The 27,747-nt window shown below is 42.9% G+C and overlaps 1 protein-coding gene across 4 annotated transcripts in view; it reads left to right on the forward strand.

Annotated features, from left to right (window-relative positions):
* Positions 1-941: 941 nt before the first annotated feature.
* METAP1D (methionyl aminopeptidase type 1D, mitochondrial) overlaps positions 942-27,747 on the forward strand; it is a 123,167-nt gene continuing 96,361 nt past the window's right edge. For 3 of the 4 annotated variants that reach the window (XM_069982921.1, XM_069982923.1, XM_069982920.1), the window contains exons 1-2: positions 942-1,082; positions 2,051-2,108. In XM_069982921.1, the coding sequence (XP_069839022.1) occupies positions 957-1,082; positions 2,051-2,108 (184 nt within the window). In that variant the 5' untranslated portion in view covers positions 942-956. The remainder of the gene's footprint in view (positions 1,083-2,050; positions 2,109-27,747) is intronic. The other variant, XM_069982922.1, reaches the window with a different exon arrangement.

Raw genomic sequence — 27,747 nt, forward strand, 5'->3', positions numbered from 1 at the left:
CTTGGGGTCCATTTACACAGAAAGATTATCTGCCAAAGCCAAAATCAGACTATAAACAGAGATCAGGTCATAAAGGAAAGACTGAGATTTCTCCTCTTTTCAAATCCATTCCTGGCTTTGGCTTCAAATCTGTCAGATAATCTTTCTGTGTAAATGGACCCTTACCTGTCCTCGTGCTCTATAGTGCCACTCCCGGGTCCTGTGGACAGCTGCTGATGTCCTACAGCTCTTCCAGCTGCAACGTCCCGTACCTGGCTGAGTGATTGCCCGCTCAGCCAATCGGTGACTGGCTTAGCAGGCAATCCTATTGTAAACCCTCGCCTTCATGTAATGTGTTTTGATCTTGTATTGTTCCTGTTTGTTATTCTTATCTATTGTATGTAGTGCTTCCAAATAGCAGCATTTTGGGGCACTTATATTTACCATTTGGAAGCAAAAAGCCCAAGCCTCCATATGGCTACAATGATGCTTCAATAGAAAGGCTATAAGTTTCCAAATATGGCAATGCAAAAAATTAAAAGGGAAAAAGTAGATCCATAAAGGGGTTAAAGTGTGTCTGGGAATGCCAAAACTCATGGGGGAGATTTATCAAATATGGTGTAAAGTGAAACTGGCCCAGTTGCCCCTAGCAACCAATCAGATTCCACCTTTCATTTTCCAAAGAGTCTGTGAGGAATGAAAGGTGGAATCTGATTGGTTGCTTGGGGCAACTGAGCCAGTTTCACTTTACACCATGTTTGATAAATCTCCCCCATAGTTATACAACAGCTGAACATCCACAGGTTAAGGGAAAAATAATCTACAAGCAAGAACAGGTCTACTACACTAAGTAAGAAAAGTATTAACAGCTATTAAAGCTATACAAACCAAGCATCAAATTCATAATTACAATAAAGCTTCGCGTTTTGTATAGGTTTGACTCACACACACCCCGTCGCTAAGCGTCATAGAGTAGAATGTTGCTTCCGCCAGTAAGTACCAGCCAATGGGAACGCTTGAACACAGACCACGTGAAGCTCTTTGAGAGGACGTCAGCCTCAGGATGCCGGCGCTTAGAGTACTCCGCTGCGTGCAGCGTGGAGGTAAGAGGTGGCGGAGGGCTCGGTGCTCTGTCCTGCATTAGGAGGGGCTGTGTCTGACACAGACCGCGGCTGTGAAGTAAACACACGGCAGACTTGTCACCACCTCGTTGCATTACACAGTTCTCCGCTAGAGCGGCGCTAGTGGGCGTCCAGGCAGCTGTACAGACGTGCACAAGAAATAAAACTTCAATGTTCATTCTGTTACGTCAGTGCTCCCCAACAGTTAGTGCAGAACTACAGATCCCAGCATGCCTGGATATCGCCTCCTGACATGATGGGAGTTGTAGTTCTGCAACAACTGGACGTTATTGAAGTTTGTCGATAGGAAAGTTCATCTTCTACTGTACTGGGGAAAGGTTGTGGAGCCCCAGTGTCTCCCCTGTCCCAGATACTGGGGTGACTGGTGTATCTATCATTGTGTTTACCCTGTTAACCCTCTAATCACCAGTGTCTTGCTTCTTAAAGGAAGTTTGTGCATATGGCCCTAATATTTCTGTAATATATCAGTTGATAGTTTTTATTTCATTTAATGCTTTTTTTTTTTTTTTTTTTTTTTTTTTTTTAAATTAGTAAAAATGTGAAAGTTTTAAAGTTTCTACAATTATTTTCTAAGAGCTGATGTATATGGGTGTATTACGGTGCTGTGAGTTATATGGCGGTGTAATATAGAGCCCATACAATTGTATGTATCTCAGTCTGCTTATGTTTCCTTTATATAAGCATCTGTATAAATCCCACCGACGACAAAGCTTTATGTTAGGGGACTATACTGGGGCTGGCCATAATTCACTGTTTTGTGCAGTGTTTTTACATGTATATTTTTATGCCTATTGTGCGTGAAGAAGCAGCAGCAGTTGGGAGAACATTATAGAGCAGTGTAAGATGTAAATCCAGCACCAGGGTGCTGTCTGACAGTGTAAGCTCCGCTACTCCGTCTGCAGACTCAGTTTGCTTCTGTTTATTTCCAGCCACCCCACTTCCTTACCTCTCTATGGATATGGGCAGCATGTAACCTGATCCCCCAAGGTACTCATAGTACATCTTGCCACTCAGGATGGATTAGAGCTTTTTATTATTAATTTATTATTATTATTATTATGTAAGAAATTACCCTTAGAGCAAAAACAACAGACCTCTTCCACCGCTGTATTACGCCATGCTGTGTCCTGCAGTGTCTGAATGGGAGAGAATCCACAAAAGAAATACAGACGACACGGATGATACAGACGAATTTTTGCAGATTGCAGACAGAAAACTATGGACTCAAAATAAAGTGTGCAAAAATATATTGAAATGTGAATGAGGCTTTAGAGCCAGTTCAGACTGAGCAAAAACTGCGGTATACCGCCGTGCTGTGTCCTGTAGTGTCTGAATGGGAGAGTGCCGCCGCTCTCCGCTCAAAGAATTGACGTGTCACCGCAGTTTTTGCTCGGTCTGAACTGGCTCTAAAGCCTCATTTACATTTCAATATATTTTCGCACACCATATTTTGAGTCCATAGTTTTCTGTCTGCAGTCTGCAAAAATTCGCCTGTATCATCCGTGTCGTCTGTATATCTTTTGTGGTTCCATAAAGGTATGTTCACACTTACCGGATTTTCTGCAGCGGATCCGCAGCAGATTTCATTTAAATAACTGAACACAGCATCAAATATGCAACATCAAATCTGCTGCGGATCTGCTGCAGATCTGCTGCGGATCCTGTAGGTGTGAACGCACCCTAAGGGTGCGTTCACACCTACAGGATCCACAGCAGATTTGATGGTGCAGATTTGATGCTGTGTTCAGTTATTTAAATGAAATCTGCTGCGGATCTGCAGAAAATAAGCTGCGGATCCGGTAAGTGTGAACGTACCATAAAAGTGTAAAAAAAAAAAAAAAAAAAAAAAAGTCCAAACATTGAGCCCATAGACTTCACTAGGACATGTTTTTTTTCTTTTCTTTTTTTCTTTTTTTGATGTGTGAATATGCACATAGAAACCAATGGGACATAAGTTTGTGTGTAATTCCTGATCCGCAATTATGAACAGATTTTGCAGCCGCGTGAATGAGGCTTAGTCTGGCATAACCCGAGCATACTGTGTGTACATACCTGAAACATGTAATATGGACGTATTTGGAGGTGAAATAACATTAATATATCATCAGGCATTCATTGATATTTCTGTATGTTAGCTACTGATTGATGGGCCTATAGGCAGGAAATTGAATTGCACTTTGGAAAATGGATGCCAAAGTACATAAATACTGATGCAATATGGATCAAATAGAGAAACATTAGTGTTGTATCTCTTTCCAAATACTTCACTGGATGAATTTCACCCTTAAAATAAACCCAAGTAACACATGCATATTTAATACAGCCGTGTGAATAGTCCGTATTACTGCAAAACGCAGACGTATTACAAGATTAAAATGAGCACATATGAAACCGGTCCTATAAGATAAGGGAGGCATTTTTTCCTGATAAGATACATTACAACATTTACTGCTCATACTATTGGTTAATACAAAGTTTATTCAAGCAGTGATCATTTAAGTTTCTCCTTGTAACTAGACCGTCCATAGGAGTCGCACTAGAAAAGACTGTCCAGTAAACAGATGCCCATTATGCAGCACATAGCTACAGTGCGTGTCAGCTCTGCTACATCATCAGCTAGTATGGAATACATATTGGGTTGATGTGATGCTAAATCAGTAAAAAAAAAAAAAACGGTCCCGTGTTTACTGTGCAATAGTAATGACAGCAGTGGGCTAGCTAAGGGGCTACACAAACTGACTAATCAGGGAAATGCATGATGGGAAATGTAGTTTCCTTTCTTGATTATTGTTTGGCTTTTAGAAAAAATTGTAACTCAGGAATGGCAGCAGCTAGAAAGACAGGAGACGGCTCAAAATACTCAGGGGGACTTGGTGAGTAAGAGCAGCTAGCATTTCATCTTTGCGCGCTTAGGGGGATAACCCCATTAAGGGTGCGTTCACAAGTACAGGATCTGCAGCAGATTTGATGGTGCAGATATCAATGTTATTAACTGAACACAGCATCAAATCTGCTGCGGATCCTGTACGTGTGAATGCACCCCAAGAAGTATTTTGCAATAATATATTTTATTATATTTATCAGGGGTTGGTGTGAGAGAATAGCAAACACTCCTGCATCCTTAATAAAATAAATTAATTGCAATTATTTACATAGAAGCATGGCAATACACTTTGATGGGTCATTCTCACTAGAAAGCAAAGGCAGAAGTGACAAGCCTAAGGGCCCTATTCCATGGGACGATTATCATTCAGATAATCGTTAAGTCGTTCAGAACGAATCGATAATCGTTCGGTTGAATAGCAGTTGACGATTAAACGCTTATTGAGACCTGGACCTATTTTTATTGTTTCTCGTTCGTACATTGTTCGCAAGTCGTTCGATGTTATAAAACATTGTTCGGTCGTTAGTGGGTGCGTTCAACAGCTTAAAGGGAATCTGTCAGCACCTTTCTGCTTCTGAGGTGCTGACGTTGTGAGGAAGGTGTGTGTGTGTTACCTTGATTTTTCCGTCACCGCTGTACTTTTTCCACAATCTGATCCGTAACTTGCGGCACAAGTGCGAAAGAGGAGTCATGGTGCCGCACTTCGTCCCGCCTCCCATCTACTTCCTCCACCTAAATATCCATTGCGGGCTGGCTCCGGCCTTCCTAGCGACGGCATCTGTCGCTGCGCATGCGCCGTTGACTACAATTCACGCATGCGCCATAGAGCGTCAGAGCGGCGCAGGCGCACTGTGCGCATCAACTGAGGCCATAGGCTCCGGACGGAATTGTTCGTCGGGAGTGCGGCCTTTGCTGTCAATGGAGCATGCGCAGCGACAGATGACGTCTCCAGGAAGGCTGGAGCCAGCCCGCAATGAATATTCAGGTAAAGCTGGCAGGAGGAAGTAGTTGGGAGGCGGGACGAAGTGCGGCACGAACGGGGCACCATGACTCCTCTTTGGCACTTGTGCAAGTTACGGATCAGATTGTGGAAAAAGAACTGCGGCTACCGGAAAAATAAAGGTAACACACACACCTTCCTTACAATGTCAGCACCTCAGAAGCAGAAAAGGTGCTGACTGATTCCCTTTAAGGCTATGTTCACATTACTTAAAAAACACGGCCCTATTTTATAACAATGGCCGTATTTGTGCAAACAACGGCTGTTATTTTGTAGATAACGGCTGTTGTTTGCGCAAATACGCCCGTTGTTAAGAATATGGTCGTGTTTTTTACATAGTGTGAACACATTGATTGACAGGGACCATACTTCCTTTGAAAACTTTATTTTGCTTCTTTTTTTTTTTTTTTAGCTACGCAACAGCGATTCCCCCCCCCCCCTGAATTTAAAGAGGGCAACGCAACAGAAAGTTCGCTCAAAGGATTTTTTTTTTTTATACATATATTTTTTTTGTATATGTTAAGCAATGGGATACACTGCATACAAAAGAAGTCCCGCCGCTTGTGTTCTTATTGTAAATCCAAATTGATAATAATAATAAAGAAAGCTTGGAAAACGTTAACATAATAGGAAATATTGCGTGTGAACATTTATAATATTCATATATTGCGTACGAATATAAAAAGAAAAATGCGCCCCCGGAGGCAGAGAGGATGAAAAAAAAAAAAAAAATCACTCGCCCCAACCTACTTGAAGGATAATCTGTTATTCCTTGGAATCACTCTGAGGGTACAAACACACACACCGTATACGCTGAGTATTTACTGCTGCGATACGCAGCAGATTAGATCTATATAACCGAACACAGCATCAAATCTGCAGCAGATCTGCTGCGTATACGGTGTGTGTGTTTGTACCCTGAAGCTAACGATCAACAAGGTCAGGATGGCCACAAGAACGACTAGAATTAAAGACCATCGTTCCGTTGGACTGTGTGAATTATCTCAAGAAGCTCGCTAAAGCGGTCGTTTTTGATCGGATAGTCGTAAACTATAAACAAACGACAACCCCAATAGGCCAATTGACTTTATGGGTTTATTTCTTATTATACCTTTCTAACAGTTTGAGCTCAGTGTGCTGATCCAGACATCTTGCGGATGATAAGCTATCGCTAGAGAGATGTCTGGCAGCTGCCTATCCCCATGTACCAAGCAATCTTCTTGTTTATGGGGTTAGATAGCTGTCAGTCATACAAGCTTTTAATGGACAGCTTTCCTATTCCTTTCTACCCATTGAACTGAACATGGCTCATCTATAGGGGCAAGAGGCCCATGCTGGAAAACATTCCAAAGTCTTAAATTATTGATGTTCCTTATCTATTACTTATCAGAAAAGGGGGGCATGAGGCATTTTTCCAAATCATTGCTTTGATATGACTGTACCTGGCCTCTAATCCATCACTGCCTAGTGTCTCTTGAAGCCTTCATATGTTTTCACCAGTGACTGCCATCTCGGGCGATACAAAGGTCTCATTCATCTCCTCGCTCTACCAGCTCCTTCCCTCATGACAATTAGTGTCTCTCGTGAAAGACTAAATTGTTAGCAAAGAACATTTAAAATAAAAGCATTCAAACAATTTGGTTGTACTTTTTTTTTAATATTTCTTTTATGGTCCCAGGTTGATATGACTATCTGTAACTAACTGGGGAATATTCTGCCCTTGTAATTTTTTTTTTTTATTATTCCCTCTCTGGGTTTCCGCATATTTCTGCAAATTGCAAGCTAGACAAAGTGCAGTAGTTTAGTCATTTTGTCGAGAATTGCCAAAATGTTTTGCCGCTTTTTATGTTGTGTGCCGTCAGAATGTGTGCGGTGCCTTCAGGCTTTAAAATGGGTTTGAAAGAAAAATTATTTATAAATATGTTTTAAAATGTCCGCGCAACGTGTATTCCGTAAGACTCTGTTCACATCACTTTAGGGCCATTCAGTTAGAATGTAAAAAAAAAAAAAATTCCAAAAAATTAGATATAGTGTAAAAAATATATATTGCAGATATATGGATTTTGGGGTATTTGAACTGGTAAGACTTTTGATATTGTAATTTGGTAGAAATTAAGCTCCATTTGTTTTAACGTTTTTTGAATAGATATTTGTGATACCAGTCAAATATATATCGAGCAGCCATAACATGAAAACTGCCTGACTATCTAATATTGTGATCTGAAAGATGGAGTCCCCATGGTTCAGATTTATTCTTTTAGCACATCCCACATTCAAGTCAACACCTTGAACTCTTTGACGTGCTCCTGCATTATACTGCTGGTACCATTTTAAAATACCACTGCCGGGAACTGGAGGCTTGGTTTGTACTATGTTTAGGTAGGTGGTACATGCCACTAATAGATGGCAGGATGCCAGGACCCAACATTGTCCAGAGCATCACACTGCTTCAACCGGCATGTATTTTTCCTGTTGCACGTCACGGTGCCATCTCTTGCCTAAGTAAGTGGCATACATGCAACCAGCCAATCACATGATGTGAGAGAAAACATGACCAGGCCACCATCTATGTCCCCATGTGTCCTGTTTATTAATTTTTTTTATCACTTAAACAGTAATTTTTCCAGCAGTTTGGTCTACAGTAGCTCTTATGTAGGATCAGACGAGACATGCTAGCCTTTACTTGTTACACACATCAGTGACCCCTGTCCTTCCTTGGTACTAATAACTGCATACCAGGGACAACCCACTTGACCTGTCGTTTTGACAATTTGGCTTATGTCAATGTTGCTTAGATCCTGCCCCTTCATGCTTCCTCAATAATTCTGTTGCAAGTTTTCTTAGTGGAATTTCACCCCTTTAAGTTTGTTTCCCCTAATAAGGCTGTTATTAATGATCATGATATTTGGCCTTATTTTTACATTGTGGGAACCTAGCCTAAGTGTGTAGAGGTCAATTCTGCTGCCAAATCTGTATGTAAAGGCCGTTCCACACTGACACACACAAACATTCCTAGAAGCGCCCATTCCCAATATTTGGCATATATAAAAGGGTCAGTGATCAGCTTATGTTGGCATTTTGTGCGCAGCCGTTTACATCAGCTTTATCGCAAACCCTTTGTAAATGAGTGATGTGCAGCTGCATGAACGATCCAGCGATTGTTTATTGATCGAGCCGTGTAAGGCCATATTCAAGTTTCGTAGACTGTCCGCAAATTGTGAACCCACTGAACGACACTATTGACCCATTAATTTAAATGACCCTCTTCACAGGTTCCATACATGTAAGGCTGGGTTCAAACTACAATTTTGCAATCCCTTTTTTTGAAGAAAACATTTTGATGTTTTTTTCCATTGACTTCCATCACAAAAAAAAGATCAAAACTGATCCGTTTTTTTAACTGATGCAAAAATTAGGTTCACTACGTTTTTGTGTACATTAAAAAAAAAAAAAAGGATCAAAATGGATGCACACAAATGCTGTGTGAACCCAGCCTAACAGGGCCATGATCAGTATAGACTTGCAATTATGGCACAGATCAGTTTTTTCCTATATAGCATAGCCTTTCTGTGTGTTCAAACCACTGCTGGTTTTGGTTGCAAAATACTAAGCAAAGATACTGTGTGGGAACATAGCCTTAAAGTGTAGAATTAACTGAATCGTTCCTATGTCTTTGCAGGAGTGGACATTCGTAGATTTTTTTTTTTTGTGTGACTATTTTTCATGTATACTGCAAGGGTTAACTTTACTGCACATTGTATAAGGAGACAACTGGCGAGTTGATGGAGATGTCAGCAGTCCCATATCTCCTAACATACCATTGCTACAGTGGATGAGGTTTGTGAAGGCCTGGATCTTTCACCACAGTCCTAGCCCCACCATTGATGATCTTGCTGAGCAGATTGACTGTGTCTAGTCACTCAGCAGCACAATCATTGTTACATGCCTGCTGCGATTTCATTAGAACAGCGGAGCAATAAATCTGGGGTCCTTTGTGTTGTAGCAAAGGTTAGAATTCCGAGATCACCGGGGTCACGACATCTACAGACCGGCCAAGTGATATGGCTGGAAATTTTCTTGTGAAAATGAGTATGTTATCCTTTCTCACATTATGTTTTAATCCCACTGGACTAGTCATTTCCAGATACAATTAAAACTTGGAGCGGAGACATTACATAGGCTTGCTTTAGTCCAACTAGTAAGGTAGTTCAGCCCTTTTACCCTGTAATGGTGCTCTTGTTTCTTCTGCCGACAAGTCAACAAAAGCAACTTTATTTTGTTTATTAGATCATAATTATAGTTATTTGTTCATAACAACATAGTTTTATCATGACCCACTATGCATTTTTGGGATAAGCTTGAAGTTAGACTTGCTCAGACCTCCAGACACAGGCCCTGTATGCAGAACCACCTGTTTTTGCAGATCACAGGGGCACTTTAATTGTTAAAAAAATTATTTTATGTGTTCTTGAAAAGCTTTAAAGTGTACCGGTTGTTAATTAAAAAAAAAAAAAATCACTTTGACACATCAAAATTTTTGACGGTCAGTGTCACCAGTCTGAACGAGCAGGTAGCACTTCTCTTCTGTCCAGATAACCCTATAAAATTATAACAAAGCCACCTAGATGGAGATCACCGTGAGCTAGAGAGTGAAACGCGCTTCTGTGAATGTCTACTAGCCTATTTTTCTTATGACCGTGTCCATTTAGTATAATTCATAGTGCATAGACCTTTACTGTAAACATTGATCTCTGTATATTCAGACTGTGCAGTTGTATTGAGTAGGCCTTATAGTCCATTTGGCATATGTTGAAGAAGGCTAATTTGAGATTCAGGACTCCTATCATATGTTTTCTAAAATAGCATTGCCTGTGGAATCCCAGATCAGAATCATGGTGGGAATAAGGATGGTGCAGGGCAGCAAAAACCTCCTCTGTGGTCCATAAAGTAAGGAATGCCTGTGTTCTGGCCAAGCGAGAGATCTCAGTGTTATGAATGCATGCTTATCCCTTAAATCCAAGAGGTTATTGTTTCTTCTTGAGGAGACTGCCTAGCTGGCGTAAGGAGTCTTATAGGCCACCTATAGCTGTTAATTCCAAGGCTCTTTTCGGAGTCCTCCATTAAACCACAGGTGACACTATAGAGCCATCTCTTTCCCTCAGTAGTAGAGCTATATTGCATTCCTCAGATAGCACAGACATAACTTGCAAGATATCCTAGATTTTTGTTCAGGGCTAAACGTCTCCCTTTATCAAACTTTTACTCTGTCGCTAATTGTCTATCTCCGTTCGTCGAGGTCTTCTCTCTAAGCGGCTTAGCGGATGTCATTTTCACTAGATTTATTGAAGAGATTAGAGGAAGAAATGTAGTAATGGAGTTGGGCCCTGCCGATGCGTCAACAGGTAAAGGGTTCGTGAAAAAAAAACTCCAGGAAGCACTTACTGTATTTACAATGATGGGATCCCCGGAAGAAAGCCTTTTGGTCCCTGTTATAGGCTTTTCAAGTCTGAAATGATATGTGTGAGAAGATATTAAATGCATACAACGAGCAGACTATATGTAGAACTCGCCTATTTTAGAGTTATTACAATCTGCAGAAAGAAACGGCCTGGCGACCGTTGTATTTTAATTTCATTTTTTCGTTTTGAGTTACACCTTACTGGCAGCGTCCCTGACCACTACTGTTACCCGATGGCGCCTATGTTTCATCAAGCTTAGACAAGCAGACTACCTGGATCGTGGCCCAGCTGACCTGTTCAAGCTGATAAACATGATCTCCCCTGTTGAGGAATTCTAGACCTTTGGTAGCAGAATTCCCAAGGGATTTGAAAGAAAGCAGTGTTCAGGGTCCGGCTCTTGCTTCATGAGTCTCTATTGCTGTTGTGCGCCGTATCAACTTCTCCCCTATGGGCTAAAACACCACCTAATCAGTTGGACCTCTTTGCTTTATTGGTAATTAAGGTCAAATATTCTTTTAAGATAAGATCAGAAGAAGGAGAGGCAGCAGAGTATGCAGTGAAAGACTTGCGTTGTCAGGTTTGGATTGTGGCAGATTACAATAGACTGACTGCAGTTACTCAGTGGAGCGAGCACAAGAAGACGTCACACCTGCTCCTTTTATCACAACCTTCACTTCATTAATGGAATTTGGCTTCTGAATTGTACTTGGTCGGTAAATGAAATACACACAAAAATTCAGATCGATAATCAACATAATATTAAATAGGCGGATGCCATTGTAGCCATTTTCAGTCTTGCTATGGGCCCAGACGTAGAGTGCCTCCATTCTTCAAATTTCTGTTTTTATTTTGAATTTTATATTTATTTTTTTGCCACTTTTTAAATAGTGTTCAGGGATTAGCAGGCAGGGGCATGGGCTCTCATGTAATACCAAACAAATATTTGCCACTACTTTTTCTCCATGGGATCCCATGGCATTAGACATTGTGCTCCAGCACACTTTCCCTTTAAAGGGGTTTTCCGATGATAAAACGTATTTTCGACTTACTTATAAATTAACAAATGTTGGTAAATAAAATATTTTAATGGCTTTCTGTGATCTGTAATGTTTTCCTTCTGATGCAAACTTGTCATCATTACCCCATCTCTTGTCTAGTGTAAGGACTTCCTGACACATTAGCTGGGAATCCAGACAACTCTACCCATCTCCCACTATGAGGGAGGCTCCTGTAGGTGTAGTGGGCGTGGCTGTAGTAGGAGGGTATGGGAATTCCCAGCTAGAGTGTACAGCAAGAACAGGATGTTGGTTATAAGATGTACACTTATAACAGTGGAGCAATGAACCCCAGTAAGGTAGAAAAATAACTTTACCAATGTATTTGTAGTTTATATATATATATATATATATATATATATATATATATATATATATATATACACACTACCGTTCAAAAGTTTGGGGTCACATTGAAATGTCTTTATTTTTGAAGGAAAAGCACTTTACTTTTCAATGAAGATAACTTTAAACTAGTCCTAACTTTAAGGGTACAAACCCACTTGCCGGATCTGCAGCGAGTCTCCTTGCTGCAGATCCCAGCCCTATACTTTCATTAGCAGAGAAACTCGCAGCAGGGATGTACATCCCTGCTGCGATTTTGTCTGCAGCCCTCCCCATTAACCCCCTAGCCGCCGGACATTATACATTACCGGGTCCCCGTTCCTGCTTGCTTCGGGGCTCACTGATTTGCCGGGCGGAACGTGCCGGGAGCCGCCGAAGCAAGCAGGAGCGGGGACCTGGTAATGTATATCCTGCCCGCCCCCCCTGCAGCCCCGATTGCCCCCGGCCGCATGATCGCCCCCCGCACCCCCTGGCCGCATGATCGCCCCCCGGCCGCACGATCGCCCCCCGCAGCCCCGGCCGCACGGGCTGCAGGGGGCGATCGTGCGGCCGGGGGGTGCGGTGGGGCGATCATACGGCCGGGGGTGCGGGGGGCGATCATGCGGCCGGGGGGTGCGGGGGCTGCGGGGGGCGATCGTGCGGCCGGGGGCGATCGGGGCTGCAGGGGGGGCGGGCAGGATATACATTACCAGGTCCCCGCTCCTGCTTGCTTCGGCGGCTCCCGGCACGTTCCGCCCGGCCAATCAGTGCGCTGCCCCGCCGCAGCGCACTGATTGGCCGGGCGGGCCGTGAAGACACCGGGAGCCCCGAAGCAAGCAGGAACGGGGACCCGGTAATGTATAATGTCCGGCGGCTAGGGGGTTAATGGGGAGGGCTGCAAACAAAAACGCAGCAGGGATGTACATCCCTGCTGCGAGTTTCTGTGCTAATGAAAGTATAGGGCTGGGATCTGCAGCGAGTCTCGCTGCAAAAACGCAGCACGGAGGCTCGCTGCAGATCCGGCAAGTGGGTTTGTACCCTAAAGAAATACACTCTATACATTGCTAATGTGGTAAATGACTATTCTAGCTGCAAATGTCTGGTTTTTGGTGCAATATCTACATAGGTGTATAGAGGCCCATTTCCAGCAACTATCACTCCAGTGTTCTAATGGTACAATGTGTTTGCTCATTGGCTCAGAAGGCTAATTGATGATTAGAAAACCCTTGTGCAATCATGTTCACACATCTGAAAACAGTCTAGCTCGTTACAGAAGCTACAAAACTGACCTTCCTTTGAGCAGATTGTGTTTCTGGAGCATCACATTTGTGGGGTTAATTAAAAGCTCAAAATGGCCAGAAAAAGAGAACTTTTAACTGAAACTCGACAGTCTATTCTTGTTCTTAGAAATGAAGGCTATTCCATGGGAGAAATTGCTAAGAAATTGAAGATTTCCTACAACGGTGTGTACTAGTCCCTTCAGAGGACAGCACAAACAGGCTCTAACCAGAGTAGAAAAAGAAGTGGGAGGCCGCGTTGCACAACTAAGCAAGAAGATAAGCACATTAGAGTCTCTAGTTTGAGAAACAGACGCCTCACAGGTCCCCAACTGGCATCTTCATTAAATAGTACCCGCAAAACACCAGCGTCATCATCTACAGTGAAGAGGCGGCTGCAGGATTTTGGGCTTCAGGACAGAGTGGCAAAGAAAAAGCCATATCTGAGACTGGCCAATAAAAGAAAAAGATTAAGATGGGCAAAAGAACACAGACATTGGACAGAGGAAGACTGGAAAAAAGTGTTGTGGACGGATGAATCCAAGTTTGAGGTGTTTGGATCACAAAGAAGAACGTGTGTGAGACGGAGAACAAATGAAAAGATGCTGGAAGAATGCCTGACGCCATCTGTTAAGCATGGTGGAGGTAATGGGATGGTCTGCGGTTGCTTTGGTGCTGGTAAGGTGGGAGATTTGTACAGGGTAAAAGGGATTCTGAAAAAGGAAGGCTATCACTCAATTTTGCAACGCCATGCCATGCCCAGTGGACAGCGCTTGATTGGAGCCAATTTCATCCTACAACAGGACAATGACCCTAAACACACCTCCAAATTGTGCAAGAACTATTTACAGCAGAAGCAGCAGCTGGTGTTCTATCGGTAATGGAGTGGCCAGCGCAGTCACCAGATCTGAACCCCATTGAGCTGTTGTGGGAGCAGCTTGACCGTATGGTACGCCAGAAGTGCCCATCCAACCAATCCAACTTGTGGGAGCTGCTTCTAGAAGCGTGGGGGGCAATTTCTCCAGCTTACCTCAACAGATTAATAGCTAGAATGCCAAAGGTGTGCAATGCTGGAATTGCTGCAAAAGGAGGATTCTTTGACGAAAGCAAAGTGTGATGTAAAAACAATGTTATTTCAAATACAAATCATTATCTCTAACCTTGTCAATGTCTTGACTCTATTTTCTATTCATTTCACAACATATGGTGGTGAATAAGTGTGACTTTTCATGGAAAACACAAAATTGTTTGAGTGACGCCAAACTTTTGAACGTTAGTGTATATATATATATATATATAATATATTAGAAGAACCCCCTTTGAGACTAGTTTACAGTGCTAGTCTTCATAAATTGTCCCCGTTTAGTTTCATGTGAGCTGTAGTGCTAGTGTATGTGATAGCAAACTAGATTGTAACCCCCTTTATCGACAGAAGCCATAAGGAGACTTGAATGTCACTGCTACCTGACATTCTTAATGTGAATGGACAGGGTGATATGTTCTCAGCAGTAGATAGAGGGAAGAAGGATCAGGCTGATGGTTTGTACCAGACCTTGCAGGGACCTGCTTCCTTCTCTCCAGGCAGCACCTATACATACGTACCCGAGCTTGCATGTGAATCACATGAATCACCCTACAGCTGTCTTTAGCTGACCACACATATTAGATAGCTGATAGGAATCTCTCCCAGTCTACAAACCTGCATTTTTCAGTCCGCAGCGCACGTATGGTCATGTGATGGAGCCTTAGTGTAGTATATTCAGCCCTGATTTGCTGCATGTTTTCACACACAAAAAAAGTAGTGCACAACAAATTAATGAGTCAATCGAGGAACTCAATCTAGTTATGTAGAGAACTTATTGTGAAGGAGCACAAAACCAAAAGTACAAGACTAATAACAGTACAGCTTGTTTTGACCACATAAACAGGGAGCAGTGAAGCCCGGAAGGATCCAGTTGACTGGTTAAAGCTCATCGAAAGTTGAAATGTTTATTAAGGGGGTTGTACAGGATTTAAAAAAACATGAATACTTTAAAAAAAAAACATTGCCACATTCTGTCCACAGGTTGTAGCCGAGCCCTATTCACTTCATTTTATCTGCCCTGTAATGACAGGAAAAACCTATGAAATGGCGTGGAACTGTTTCTAGATGAAAAAAAAAAGTTATGTATAGTTAGCGTCAGTCTCGGAATTCTGGTTTGTTCAGTATTTGGGTGCAGAATTAGGATGCAGAGAAAACAGTGATGAAAAGATTTGCATCCTTTTTCTGTGTTTTGGACCCACTTTTTTCTTGGCTATAAACTGACTAAGGTACTACCCAGCTTTAAAGGGGTATTCTGGTCTGGGATTCAGGGCTGCCAATCCCGCTCCGGCCTGCTTACTGCTCCCCAAGATGGTTGGGAAGCTAAAAAAAGCCAATTCCAAGGGGATTGGAGCCCTCAGGTCCAAAAGGGTGGCACATACTTTTATGGCATATCCTATGGATACCCAGCATGTCCACAACACAAAGAACGAAGCTATCTGCTTCCTGCTCTGTTTTTCTGTGTATGTTGGAGATGTGGTTCACACTAATCTGACATGGTTGGCCATCAAAAACTTGTGACTAGTGTTGAGCAAAGTTGCTGAACTGTTCGAGTCGACAATGTTCTTCGAACCCAAGCGCTCAGCATTTGACTTAGTGGCTGGAAAGGTTGGATGCTGTCCTAGGGTATAGGCCACAGGCTGCATCCATTTTTTCCAGGACTCCTTAGGGGCGACATCCAACTTCGGCCACCAGGAGTCAAATGCTGAGCATTTGGGTACGTAGAACATTGCCGCTTCGAACAGTTCGGCTATTCTGCTCAACACTACTTGCGAAAACAACAACATTGTAAGACCAGAATGTTAATCGCTGACCTTCCCCAAAGTTGATCGTAAAATCTGATGATCACAATCAAACTTTTTGTTGCATCTTTTCGGTGCACAACCTACAGTACAAAGTAAATGAAGCTATTCACACTGCCTGGAATAATTCTGCACAGATCTCACTGCAAGCTGCTGATTTCTGAATTCATATCATACCCTGTTTATTATGGATTTCTACCAGATGTGGCTGCACCCATTGCACACATGTACATTTTCCCCTATGCATACATCATTCTTGGATACATATTGCTTTAGCCGTTTATATATTGAGACTTTTGGTTCGGAGTCCCAATGATAGAGGAAGTAACATATATTATGAACACACTGTAAGAGGTACCTCCATAAACATTGGGAACAAAAAGTACCCAGAACATAGCTCCCGAACCTAGGGAACTGTTCTCTGCTATTGCTGCCATATGCAGGAGAGCCCTGACTGTCGCACCTCTCTTTTCTAGGATTTACATGTCTAATTGAGGGTAATAGGACTAATAAATTATCTTGGAGAAAACTCACAGTATTAATATTCTGGATGTTTCCTGCAATGTCCCTGTCATCCGGATGGCAGAAAGCAGTTAACTAGTCCCAGCTACTTTGATTTAGAGATATTCATGATCTCACACGGTGAATATGTTTTCATTTCGCCGGCTTCCTATTGGAATGTGTCTACTTTGTAACACAAAAATGATTTTATTGCTAGATGTGCATTATTTTCATAACAATGACAGATGGATACCCCGGTGGAATGATTACTCCGGAGAGACAGGTAACCATCGGAGATAACATTTATGTTCATTGCTGCCCTGTACAGAACATTTCCTTATCTTGCGTTTCTTTCTTGTATTCAGAAGGTAAAATGCCTGTCTAGTTTACAACTAATGGGGACGGACTGTGCTGAGCCTCCTAAGGATATCTATCGGTAACAGTCTATTAGAAATTATCTTGTGGGAAGTGATAGAGATTCATGCCGGGCATTTTCCAGCTGCAATTTGCAGGATAGAGAATGTACTTGATGTTCTGAAGGAAGCTTTACCTTTACGGTGCATATATATATATATATATATATATATATATATATATATATATATATATATATTTATATATATATATATATATATATATATTTTTTTTTTTTTTTTTTTTTTTTTTTTTTTTTATTTATATATTTTTATTATAGAATTTTGTTTTCCTAATTTGTACTTTAATGATGTAATATGGTCTATTACCAGGCTTTGTTACTTTATAAAGTAAAGCATGTTCATAGTTTTAGATTGATGTTTAAAAGGATATATATCTTAGCAAGGTGATCAGTGGCAAGCTGACTGCTGGGACCCCCACTGATCCTAAGAACAGGAACCAGAGTCTCCCATTAGAGTAGAGCAATGGGAAGTGCATGCATGTCGCCATTCTACACATTGTCTATGGGAGTATGAAAGAGAGCCAAGTACAGTGTTTAGCAATATCCAGAAACACACATTTGTGTCCCACTTCTCTATTTTAAAGTGGGACCTAGATCCCCATTCTCAGGATCAGTGGGGGTCCTAGCAGTCAGACCCCGATCCTATGGATCAGCTTGTTATCCCCTTATCTTATAGGTAATGTATAACAATATGGGAAGCTCCATTTGGATGTGAAGAACTCATCCATAGACAATATCTGAATGTCTGCAGCCTCCACCAGGCTCGTTCACATCACAGTTTGCCCTTATGCGACATATATACATGGGAAACCTGCCAAAATGGGATGTCGATGTACAGTATATGTGCGTAGTCTGGCAAAGCCCCATTTTGCCCTGTGGCTCCATGCCTATGTAGTAGTGACTGCAATCAGCTGACGAATGAGCAAACACTCAGCGGCTGATCGCTCACTTGTCAAATAACAATCTGCTGTTGGCTGCATGTCTCTCTCTGTGTAATAGATGATTAAAGGGGTTATCTAGCGCTACAAAAACATGGCCACTTTCTTGTCTCCAGCTTGGGCAGGCCTGCTCTTGTCTCCAGCTTTGGTGGGGTTTTTCTGCTCACTTCCATTGAAGTGAATGGAGCTTAATTGCAAACCAAACCTGAACTGCAGACAAGAGTCGTGTTGTCTCTGAAAGAAGGTGGCCATGTTTTTGTAGCACTGGATAACCCCTTTAAAGCAAAGGACTGCACTAACAATCTAGCGATGTTCCTACAGCCCTGACCGCACGATCTTCAAGCCATGTAAACAAGTGCTGATCTAGCAGATCGGAGTCGGTTCCAGTGAGGCTTGGGCCATGTAACACGTCCTTTAGAGTTCTGCAGCTTACATAAAAGTGTAAAGACCTGATGAAGGCACCAAGCCTGTGCTGAAACATGTTGAGTTTTTTTTTTTTTTTAATAACATCGATAAAAATCAAAACAAGACCTGGCTGCACATGAGGATTTATCCCTTTTGTGTCCTAATTGCTTGAAGGTGGTTTCTTTCTTGTTGTTTGCGCCACAACATCACATTTCACCCTAAGGGAGTCATTGAACAAGTTTACACTCATCTCTCAGTTGTACATTTCAGTGCATTTTCCCCTAAGCACTGCTATACCACACTGGTTTATCTCTTCTACCATCATCCTCTGTCATAGGGTTCTGAACAGGTTCATAGTTTTATGGGTGTTCATGGGTGATCTTCAGAATCAGTGACTGGGGGGTCCACAAGCATCCATCCATATTATATTATTATGGCAGTAATGGCTGCCAGCAAAAGTGATGCTTTAGTTCCCATCCTGCACATCTTGCAATTAATAAGAAAAGAATTGCATGTGATTTCCATAGCTGTAAAACTCATCCATATGTCTAAATATCCTTTATATGAAGTCTCCTCTACAACTTCAGAACCTGATCATTGCCAGGTGAGAATAGGCCATCACCTCCTCTCTCCGTAGACTTCTACCCTGCTTTTATGATGACTCAATTTATATGCAAATTTTCTTTAAAAAATTTTAGGAAAATAAAATAATCCATTTTTCAGTCAGGTTTATTTTGTGTCGGTGATCTCAATTTCCAATTAGAAAACATTGTCTTACGTTCCCTGAATGGCGCCTTTTACTTTTCTCCTTCTCTTTTCCCCCCTTGGCTGTCTAAATGATTAATAAGAGAATACTTTTGACCCATTTTAATCATGTCAAACCAGCAGCAAATTTACATAATGAAAAACATTATTTCATTGTAGGCAGACGATTCAGTGAACTCCAACCAATGTTTTACTGTTAGATTATAAGGTAACGTGGAGGACATCAGCTCTAATCATAGGATAATTTATTAAGCTATGCTAATGTGATTGTCAGGCAGTAACAAACTATAAATGTGAACATAGTGTTTGTGAAACAGTCCCTAATGAACTGTGAGGCAATGACATGTGATAATACAATGTAACCTCTTGTTTATTAACGCCGACGAACAGTTTTATCTTTTTTTTCTAAAGTAATTAACTGCTTACAAGTTAATAAGGAGTTATCGCTTTTCTTAATTCCAGCTTTATACAAAATAAATATATACCTCCGGAAAGAAATCAGCATGTATTATTCTAGATCCCGCATAAACACCTTGTTATTCTCATGGGTCACCTGTTATGTGCCGGGCAGAGACAAAACTTTAAGGTCTGTAGCAATGTCTCTGCGCTACTCCAACATACCAATAGGGCAAATGCATGTAAGTTGATATTGTTACGTCCTCTGTATGTTAAAGGTTTTTTCTATATGCTTATGGTTTTTACAGTTCTCTGTTAGTCTGCAATGGACACCTAATAACTTTAAAGCAAATGTACCACTAGGTACATCGCTTCGTGTTTTTTTTTTTACATGAATAGACTGGCATGGGCATGGCGATGCCTCAGTCCTTTTTCGGAACTGCTGCCTGGTTCACGCGCACTGTGCCGGTTTATTCTCGAGCACTGGCCGGCCATGAAACACTGCAGGTGGGCCCACCGGCCCCCAGTGTGACGCCGCTCTATTAGAATCTATGGAGCTGTGTAACGGGGATAGGAAAAATCGCCCTCAGTGCTTCATGTCCGGCTGCTGCTCGGGAATAAACTGGCACTGTGCACGGTTCAAAAAAAGGACTGCGGCATCGGCATTCCTGCAACGGTCTATTCATGTAAAAAAACATAAAGCGATGTACCTAATGGTACATTCACTTTAAAGGACTCGGGCAGCACAGTACTGCTGACCACTTGCATGACTGGCAGTTAGGTTTTAGGGTATGTTCATACATATTAGTGCGGAGATGGCAGATTTCAACTGTAGAAAATATGCAAAATATCAGCCCTTTGTGAATATACCTTAGGCCCCGTTCCCACTGACCAAAAGTAGCGTAATTCCGCGGCAGAATTGTCCGCCGCGGAATGCCGTTAGCCTCCCGCTCATAATGGGAGTCTATGGGAGGCGCGCGCTCCTGCTCTGTACGCGCTGAAGAATGAACATGTTACATGGTACATCCTCTTTAACCTGACACAGGTTTTTCGAACCGCGGCCCGCTTCCCGTGTGCAGTGATGTTCTATCCACGGTTACCAGCCGGTGCTCAAGCACTGGAGGTAGGCTGGTCCACCCCCAGTGGGAGGGAATTCCCTCCCCTCTATGACACGGCTCCGTTAGAATCAATGGAACCGCTTCATAGAGGGGAGGGAATTCCCTCCAACTGGAGGCGGGCCGGCCTACCTCCAGTGCTTGAGCACCGGCCGGTAACCGTGGATAGAATGGCGCCGTACACGGGAACCGGGCCGCGGTTCGAAAAACGGACCATGGCACCGGCTTCCCCGTGACAGTGCTGTTCTATCCCTGTGTCAGGTTAAAGAGTATGTACCTGGTGGTACATCGTCTTTAAAGTACTGGCTTTCAATACAGCAAGTGCCCAGGAGGTGGATCCTTCATAAGGGCCTGCAGCACTTTTGTGGCCTCTCCTCTCAGCTTTGAGTAACTACTCTAGTGGACAATCAAGAGACCACTAGAGATCCCTCTCACAGAAAAAAGGTGGAGTCGGAGTTAGTACTTAAAGGGGTAGTATGGCGCTAAACATTTATTCACAAAATAACACACATTACAAAGTTATACAACTTTGTAATGTGTGTTATGTAAGTGATTGGCCCTCTTCTCCGTGTTCTCCCCACCCCGGAAGTGTGGTGCATTATATTCGCCAGATTACTGTTGACCCCCGGCCGCCATCTTGGGACAATGACTATATCTTCGGGAGGTCAGCCGAACCACTCCAGCCGTTTCTCATGCAGGCCCCCCTCTGCCGCATCATCAGCTGCTCAGCCGCGATTGGCTGAGCATAACTCTGCCTTTAGATCTAAAGGTATAACTCTGCCTTTAAATCATGTTCACACCAAGAAACTGTTTAAGAAAATAAAAATACAATAATATACATATGGAGAAGTGTTACAGAACAACAAAGACACTCAAGTACTGACGTAAAACCTTAATATTTTCTTTTATTATTAGACTTTTTTTAATTAATGTAGTCATTTTTAGGCCTTATTTCATATACATTGATACAATTATTCACGAGACAACCTTTGTCCGTATTCCTTATTAGGGCTCACCCACTCCTAAAGAACGGCTCCCGTTGTGGACTCCCCTTACATAATCTATCCCCTGCTACTTTCCAGGGATCCCAGAAGCTGGTAGATTCTGAAAATCTGATCTCAGTTGTCTCTGATGAGCCTGCCCCTTTAAATGCAGACATAATTTCATGATAAATGACTGATTTACTTTATATTGTCCTCTCGCTTAATAACATATACGTCACCATTTTATGATTTACTCAGTTTCGTGTAATGATGGGTTGTAATATACTTTCTTGATCAGCCCTCGGCTGTTTTCAGGTTCAGAAATATGTTTTTGTCTACATGCCAGTTTTTCTTTCTTATCCTTTTGACAGGAAAAAAATAGGACCTGATTTACTCATTTAGTGATCGGCACAAAGAAACATCTTAGTACAGTTTAACAAAGCTGGCCCAATTATACACAGTCACATCTTTCTTTGAGATTATATTCACCTGCCAGTCTAAAAACTCTGCTCTTCAATTGTCATCAAGCCCTACAGCTTGCTCTCTTGACCTTTTAATCCCATTTTGCCTGCATTTCTCTTTCCTGCCTTCACCCCTCACTCACCTCTTGCTTCGTGTGCTCTCTACCTGACCCCTCTTTTGGGGTTTCCTTTTATCTTCCCTTCACTCTTGAGTTTACACCGGCTCTCGACAATCAATTGAGTAATTTTGATTTCAAGTAGGTTTATAATCTCCCGATTTAGCTTTTTCAATTTGCCTCACCACTTCTCATTGTCTGTTACCCATATTCTTATGAAATGCCACCATTATTTACTGTTTCATTCTAAGCCTTGATTTTCCATGTTGGTTTCTCCATTCTTCAACCCTAGCCATTCACCTGTAATCGAAAGGTTCATGCATCGCAAATAGAATCCAATAATAAAAGCTCATTAAAGGGGTTATCCAGCGCTACAAAAACATGGCCACTCTTCCCCTACTGTTGTCTTTAGTTTGGGTGGGGTTTTGAAACTCAGTTCCATTGAAGTAAATGGAACTTAATTGCAAACCACACCTGAACTGGAGACAACGGTAGGGGGAAAAGTGGCCATGTTTTTGTAGCGCTGGATACCCCCTTTAATCACCATCATATGTTAATAGCGGTGCTTGGATGACTGTGCACAAGATAAAGTACACAAATGGCACAACACATTCTTTTGTCCTCCCTGCAGAAAATGCTTGTTAAAGTGACTCTGTACCCACAATCTGACGCCCTCAAACCACTTGTACCTTCGGATAGCTGCTTTTAATCCAAAATCTGTCCTGCAGTCCGTTCGCAGGTGATGCAGTTATTGTCCTAAAAAACAACTTTTAAACTTGCAGACCCATGCCCAAAGGCAGTATCTGTGCCCTAACTTTGCACCACCCCTCCGTCCCTTCTTCCCCACCCTCTTATTCATTAGGAACATTTCCTCCTGTCTGAACATTGCACAGCTGCTTAACGATCCAGCCCATGTTCAGTATTCACACAGCTGATGAATAGGACATCTGCCTGGAGCATTCCTAATGATGAGGAGGGCAGGGAGGAGGGACAGAGAGGTTGTGCCAGCCTAACGCATATACAATCTAGGCCATGCCCATTGGGCACGGGGCTGCCAGTTTAAAAGTTTTTTAGGACAATAACTGCATCACCTGCCGAACAGACCCCAGGACAGATCTTGGATTAAAAGCAGCTATCCGAAGGTACAAGCGGTTTGGGGGGGTCAGATTGTGGGTACAGAGTCGCTTTAAGCCAGTCACTGTTTGGGGTGAGTCACCTCTGTGATAAGTGATTAGCTGACCATTAATTTTTCTGGGGTCAACACATTAGATGAAAGCAGCATGATTAGGGCATATGAGTATGAGTATTTTTTTTTCTTTTTTAAAGCACTCCCACACCATTATTAAAAAAAAAAGTTTTAATACCAAGGCACACAGAGTTCTTTTTTTCTGTCAGATTCGGTAATATGATATATAAGATATGCTCCCCATGTAGATTGTCTATCATTTTTATATTTCTAAAAACAAATCCACAATGTTGTACAGGCATCAGTTGCTTCTTCCATGCTACTAGGTAATTTAAGGGCTTTTTAATGTGCCCCCAGATAGTGGCAGGAGTTATTCTATAGAGTTTCTTTTTTATTTTAATACAATCCGAAGCAGAGGCACTACTAATATACATTGGAAAAGCCATTTATTAGTGAAATATCTGTTCTTGTTTCTGCTTCTCTATTGTAAAAAAAAAAATTGTCCTTTATAAATAAGTATTTTTTGCATCTTTTGCAATTAGAAGTAACACATACGATTCTAATCCTTTGAGTGATGGATTTTAGATTTGGTTTTGTTGGTGCCAGTCATTTGATAGATATGTTGCAGCCATTTTCAGGTTGTAGAGGCTGAGATGCGGTCAGAAACCACACGATTCATGGCTTTACCGCAAATCTGTGGTTTTTAAATGGAATTTTAATAGCTGTGTTGTCTTGCAGGTGATTCATACCTCTGCCTGTCCATGTGTAGAGAATGTATGGTCCCCAAACCACACATCAGCTCCTGGTGGTTGTTTTTAAAGAAGTGGTTACCTTATATAAATTAGCTTGCAAACTATTATTTGAAACTACTTTAAAGGGGCTGGCAGTGGGGAAATTTTTCCAAGGGAGTGGGTGAAAAAAATAAGTATAACTCACCTCTGCCACTGCCATTCTGATACTTATCCCTACTAATCCCTTGCTTTGGGAGTATGAAATTCCCTCTAGAGGAGAAGACCAGAATAAAGAGATCAGTCAGGATCTATTAGTGTTGGATTGGCAACAGTGGCGTCTTGGGAAGGTGAAAGTTTTTTTTTCCTCCCAGTTTGCCCCTTATATATTTAAAAAAAAATTATCCCATTGGACAACTGTTTGGAGAATATACAGTATCAGGCAAGTTTCACATGAATGTTTTGCGGGTACATTTTTGTGCCTTTATTTTTGTGCCTTATTTATGGCCAAGTGTCCTTGCCCAATAAGGGGTTAACTGATCTGATGACTTAGCACTAGAGATGAGTGCAACTTGAGCTTGCTCAAGTTTGATCGTTTGGCATTTGAATACTGGTGGTTGAAGAAGGTGGATGCAGCCCTAGGGAGTCTGGAAATACATGGATATAGCCATAGGCTGTATTCATGTTTACCCAGACTCCCTAGGACTGCATCCACCTTCAGCCACTGGTAATCAAATGCCAAATGATTGGACTTGAGCATGCTGGAGCTGCTCTAGTCTCTACTTAGTAACCCCTAGGGATCTACGATACTGTGAGGTCAGTAAATCCCTCATTGGTAAATCATAGGCATAGGATAGAAAGTGGCCCTGTGTTTTTCCTAGATCATATAGGATTATGTTCACTTGCCTTCATTCTACCAGCTTATATGTGTATTTTCTTCAAGAAGTGCAGTTAAAGAACTTTAAAATCTGGTCACCAAAATAAAAATTGCCTAAGTCATGATAATTTGCACCATGTTGTCCTAGAAATAGTGTTATTTCTTGTTGAAGATTGAAAAATCTATTCTGCACTTTTCTCGTGCTGAGCTAGCAAACAACACGGTGATAGAGCCCTATGGACGTAATATAAATTACGTTTTACTTTAAAACAGGGCCATTTCTAGGTCACTTTGGCAACAGGGCGAATCTTGATACATGAATAATGTAGTAATAATGCCCCCTGCCCTGCACCCATAGTGGTTGGTACCGGTGACCCATGCGGTCACCTGGCTCGCCCCCCGGTCCTAGAAACGGCCCTGTTTCAGAACTACCAGCTCTCCTTCATAAGTAGGCTTCTGCAAATATTATCTGTGCCCACTGAGCATTAATAGTTCAGATAGGCCGGCTTCTATGTAGAGATGAGCGAATTTGCCGAAGTTCGGGTTCGTATGAACCTGAACTATTGGCTTCTGATTCCCGCCGTCTGCAGCCTCCGTAAACAGGGTGGATACAGCGTAAGGACCGCCTGGAAAACTGGGATACAGCCTATGCCAATGTCTGTTTCCCTGTTTTCCGGGTCCGGGTTTTCAGTTTTGTGCTGTGGCCGTAATGTGGAGCTCCAGGCATCGTGATTCATTATGATGCTGGGAGCTCTGAGACAGCTAAAATCTTCACAATACTGTACAAACAAACAAACATGCATGATGCCGGAAGTTCCGGATTCCAGTTCTTGGCACATCTTCCATGCACAGACCGTAATCATGGAACATGTTAATGGCTCCTAAGCATTAAGCATCACTGCTTTTCTCATGGGCAGGACACAGATTCCTTATGTCTGATCTAGAGTGCCCATGACATCTTAAGGCATCGCAGCTCCTTGTTTCATGGCACCCTGCACTATTAGCATAGTTCCCATATATTGTTATTCACTTTGCATTACTGCAGGTCACTTGTAATTGTTTTTATATAAATATATATGACTGTGTTTCCCTGAAAATAAGACCGGGTCTTATATTATATTTTTCTCCTAAAAAGGGGCTAGGGCTTATTTTTGGTGTAGATGTTTTTTTTCTGATTCCCTTCTCATCAGGGGTGATTCTAGCCTCTCTGCTGCCCGAGGCGAACTATAGGATGACGCCCCCCCCCCCCCCCCCCCGGTCAATCCGCCCACATTATAATCCACTACTGCCCCCCCCCCCCCAACTGCTGTCCCCAATAAACATAATGTTTGGTCCCTTGCTGCACAGAGGATGTCAGGAGAGGAGGGGGCTGATCTTATAGGGGAGGTCACAGCAGCACAGAGGAGGTCAGGAGAGGAGGGGGCTAATCCTATAGGAGAGGTCCCAGCAGCACAGAGGATGTCAGGAGAGGAGGGTGCTAATCCTATAGGAGAGGTCCCAGCAGCACAGAGGATGTCAGGAGAGGAGGGTGCTAATCCTATAGGAGAGGTCCCAGCAGCACAGAGGATGTCAGGAGAGGAGGGTGCTGATCTTTTAGGAGATGGTCCCCCTCTTCCCCCCTTATAGATGGACCCCCTCTTCCCCCCCTTATAGATGGTCCCCTCTCCCTTATAGATGGTCCCCCTCTCCCCCTCCCTTATAGATGGTCCCCCTCTCCCCCTCCCTTATAGATGGTCCCCCTCTTTCCCCTCCCTTATAGATGGACCCCCTCTTCCCCCCCTTATAGATGGTCCCCTCTCCCTTATAGATGGTCCCCCTCTCCCCCTCCCTTATAGATGGTCCCCCTCTCTCCCTCCCTTATAGATGGTCCCCCTCTTTCCCCTCCCTTATAGATGGTCCCCCTCTTTCCCCTCCCTTATAGATGGTCCCCCTCTTCCCCCCTCCCTTTTAGATGGTCCCCCTCTCCCCCCCCCCTTATAGATGGTCCCCCTCTTCCCTCTCCCTTATATATGGTCCCCCCCCTGCACAGCAGATAAAACAAAAACAAAAAACAGCACACAACTCAGCTGCCATCCGTTCTCCCGTCGAGCCTCTCTGGTCTGGTCCCGGCTGATGTGCGGCTGCCCGGGGTGTCCCGTCCTGTCCCCAGCAGCGTGCGCATCAGAGAACTCCCTGTGCGCCTGTGGCTGTGACTTCCAGTGCACAGGGAGCTCTCTGATGCGCGCGCTGCCAGAGACAGGATGGGACACCCCGGGCAGCCGCACATCAGCCGGGGGACTAAAGGCTGCATTCCCACGTTCCGTGGAATGCCGGTACCGGAGACCCCCGAGCCCGGACAGCATCTGTTATTAGATGCTGGGAGCGGGGGAGACTGTATTCATAAGCGCCGCGCTGTAGTAACAGCACCGCGTGGCTGATTCATTACACCGCGGTGCTTATGAATACAGTCTCCCCCGCTCCCAGCATCTAATTACAGATGCTGTCCGGGCGCGGGGGTATCCGGTACATGGTACAATCAGTGGCGGATTATAATGTGGGCAGCCGCCCGAACCGCCCATATTATAATCTGCCACTGAATGCCGCCCCTAGGGGCGTAGCTAATGTTTCTTGGGCCCTGGTGCAAGAGGTCAACTTGGGCCCCCCCTTTCTCGATGCTATTGGTATATATATATATATATATATATATATATATATATATATATATATATCTCAAGACTGATATTACCAATAATACCAGTATACAGGAAATATTATCACCGCCATACTGTTACTAAACAAATCCTGTTTACTGAGACCAATATTGCCAATATTACCAGTACACAAGGGGAAATATTACC

Source organism: Dendropsophus ebraccatus, chromosome 9 (assembly GCF_027789765.1).
Source record: "Dendropsophus ebraccatus isolate aDenEbr1 chromosome 9, aDenEbr1.pat, whole genome shotgun sequence".
Taxonomy (NCBI): Eukaryota; Metazoa; Chordata; class Amphibia; order Anura; family Hylidae; genus Dendropsophus; species Dendropsophus ebraccatus.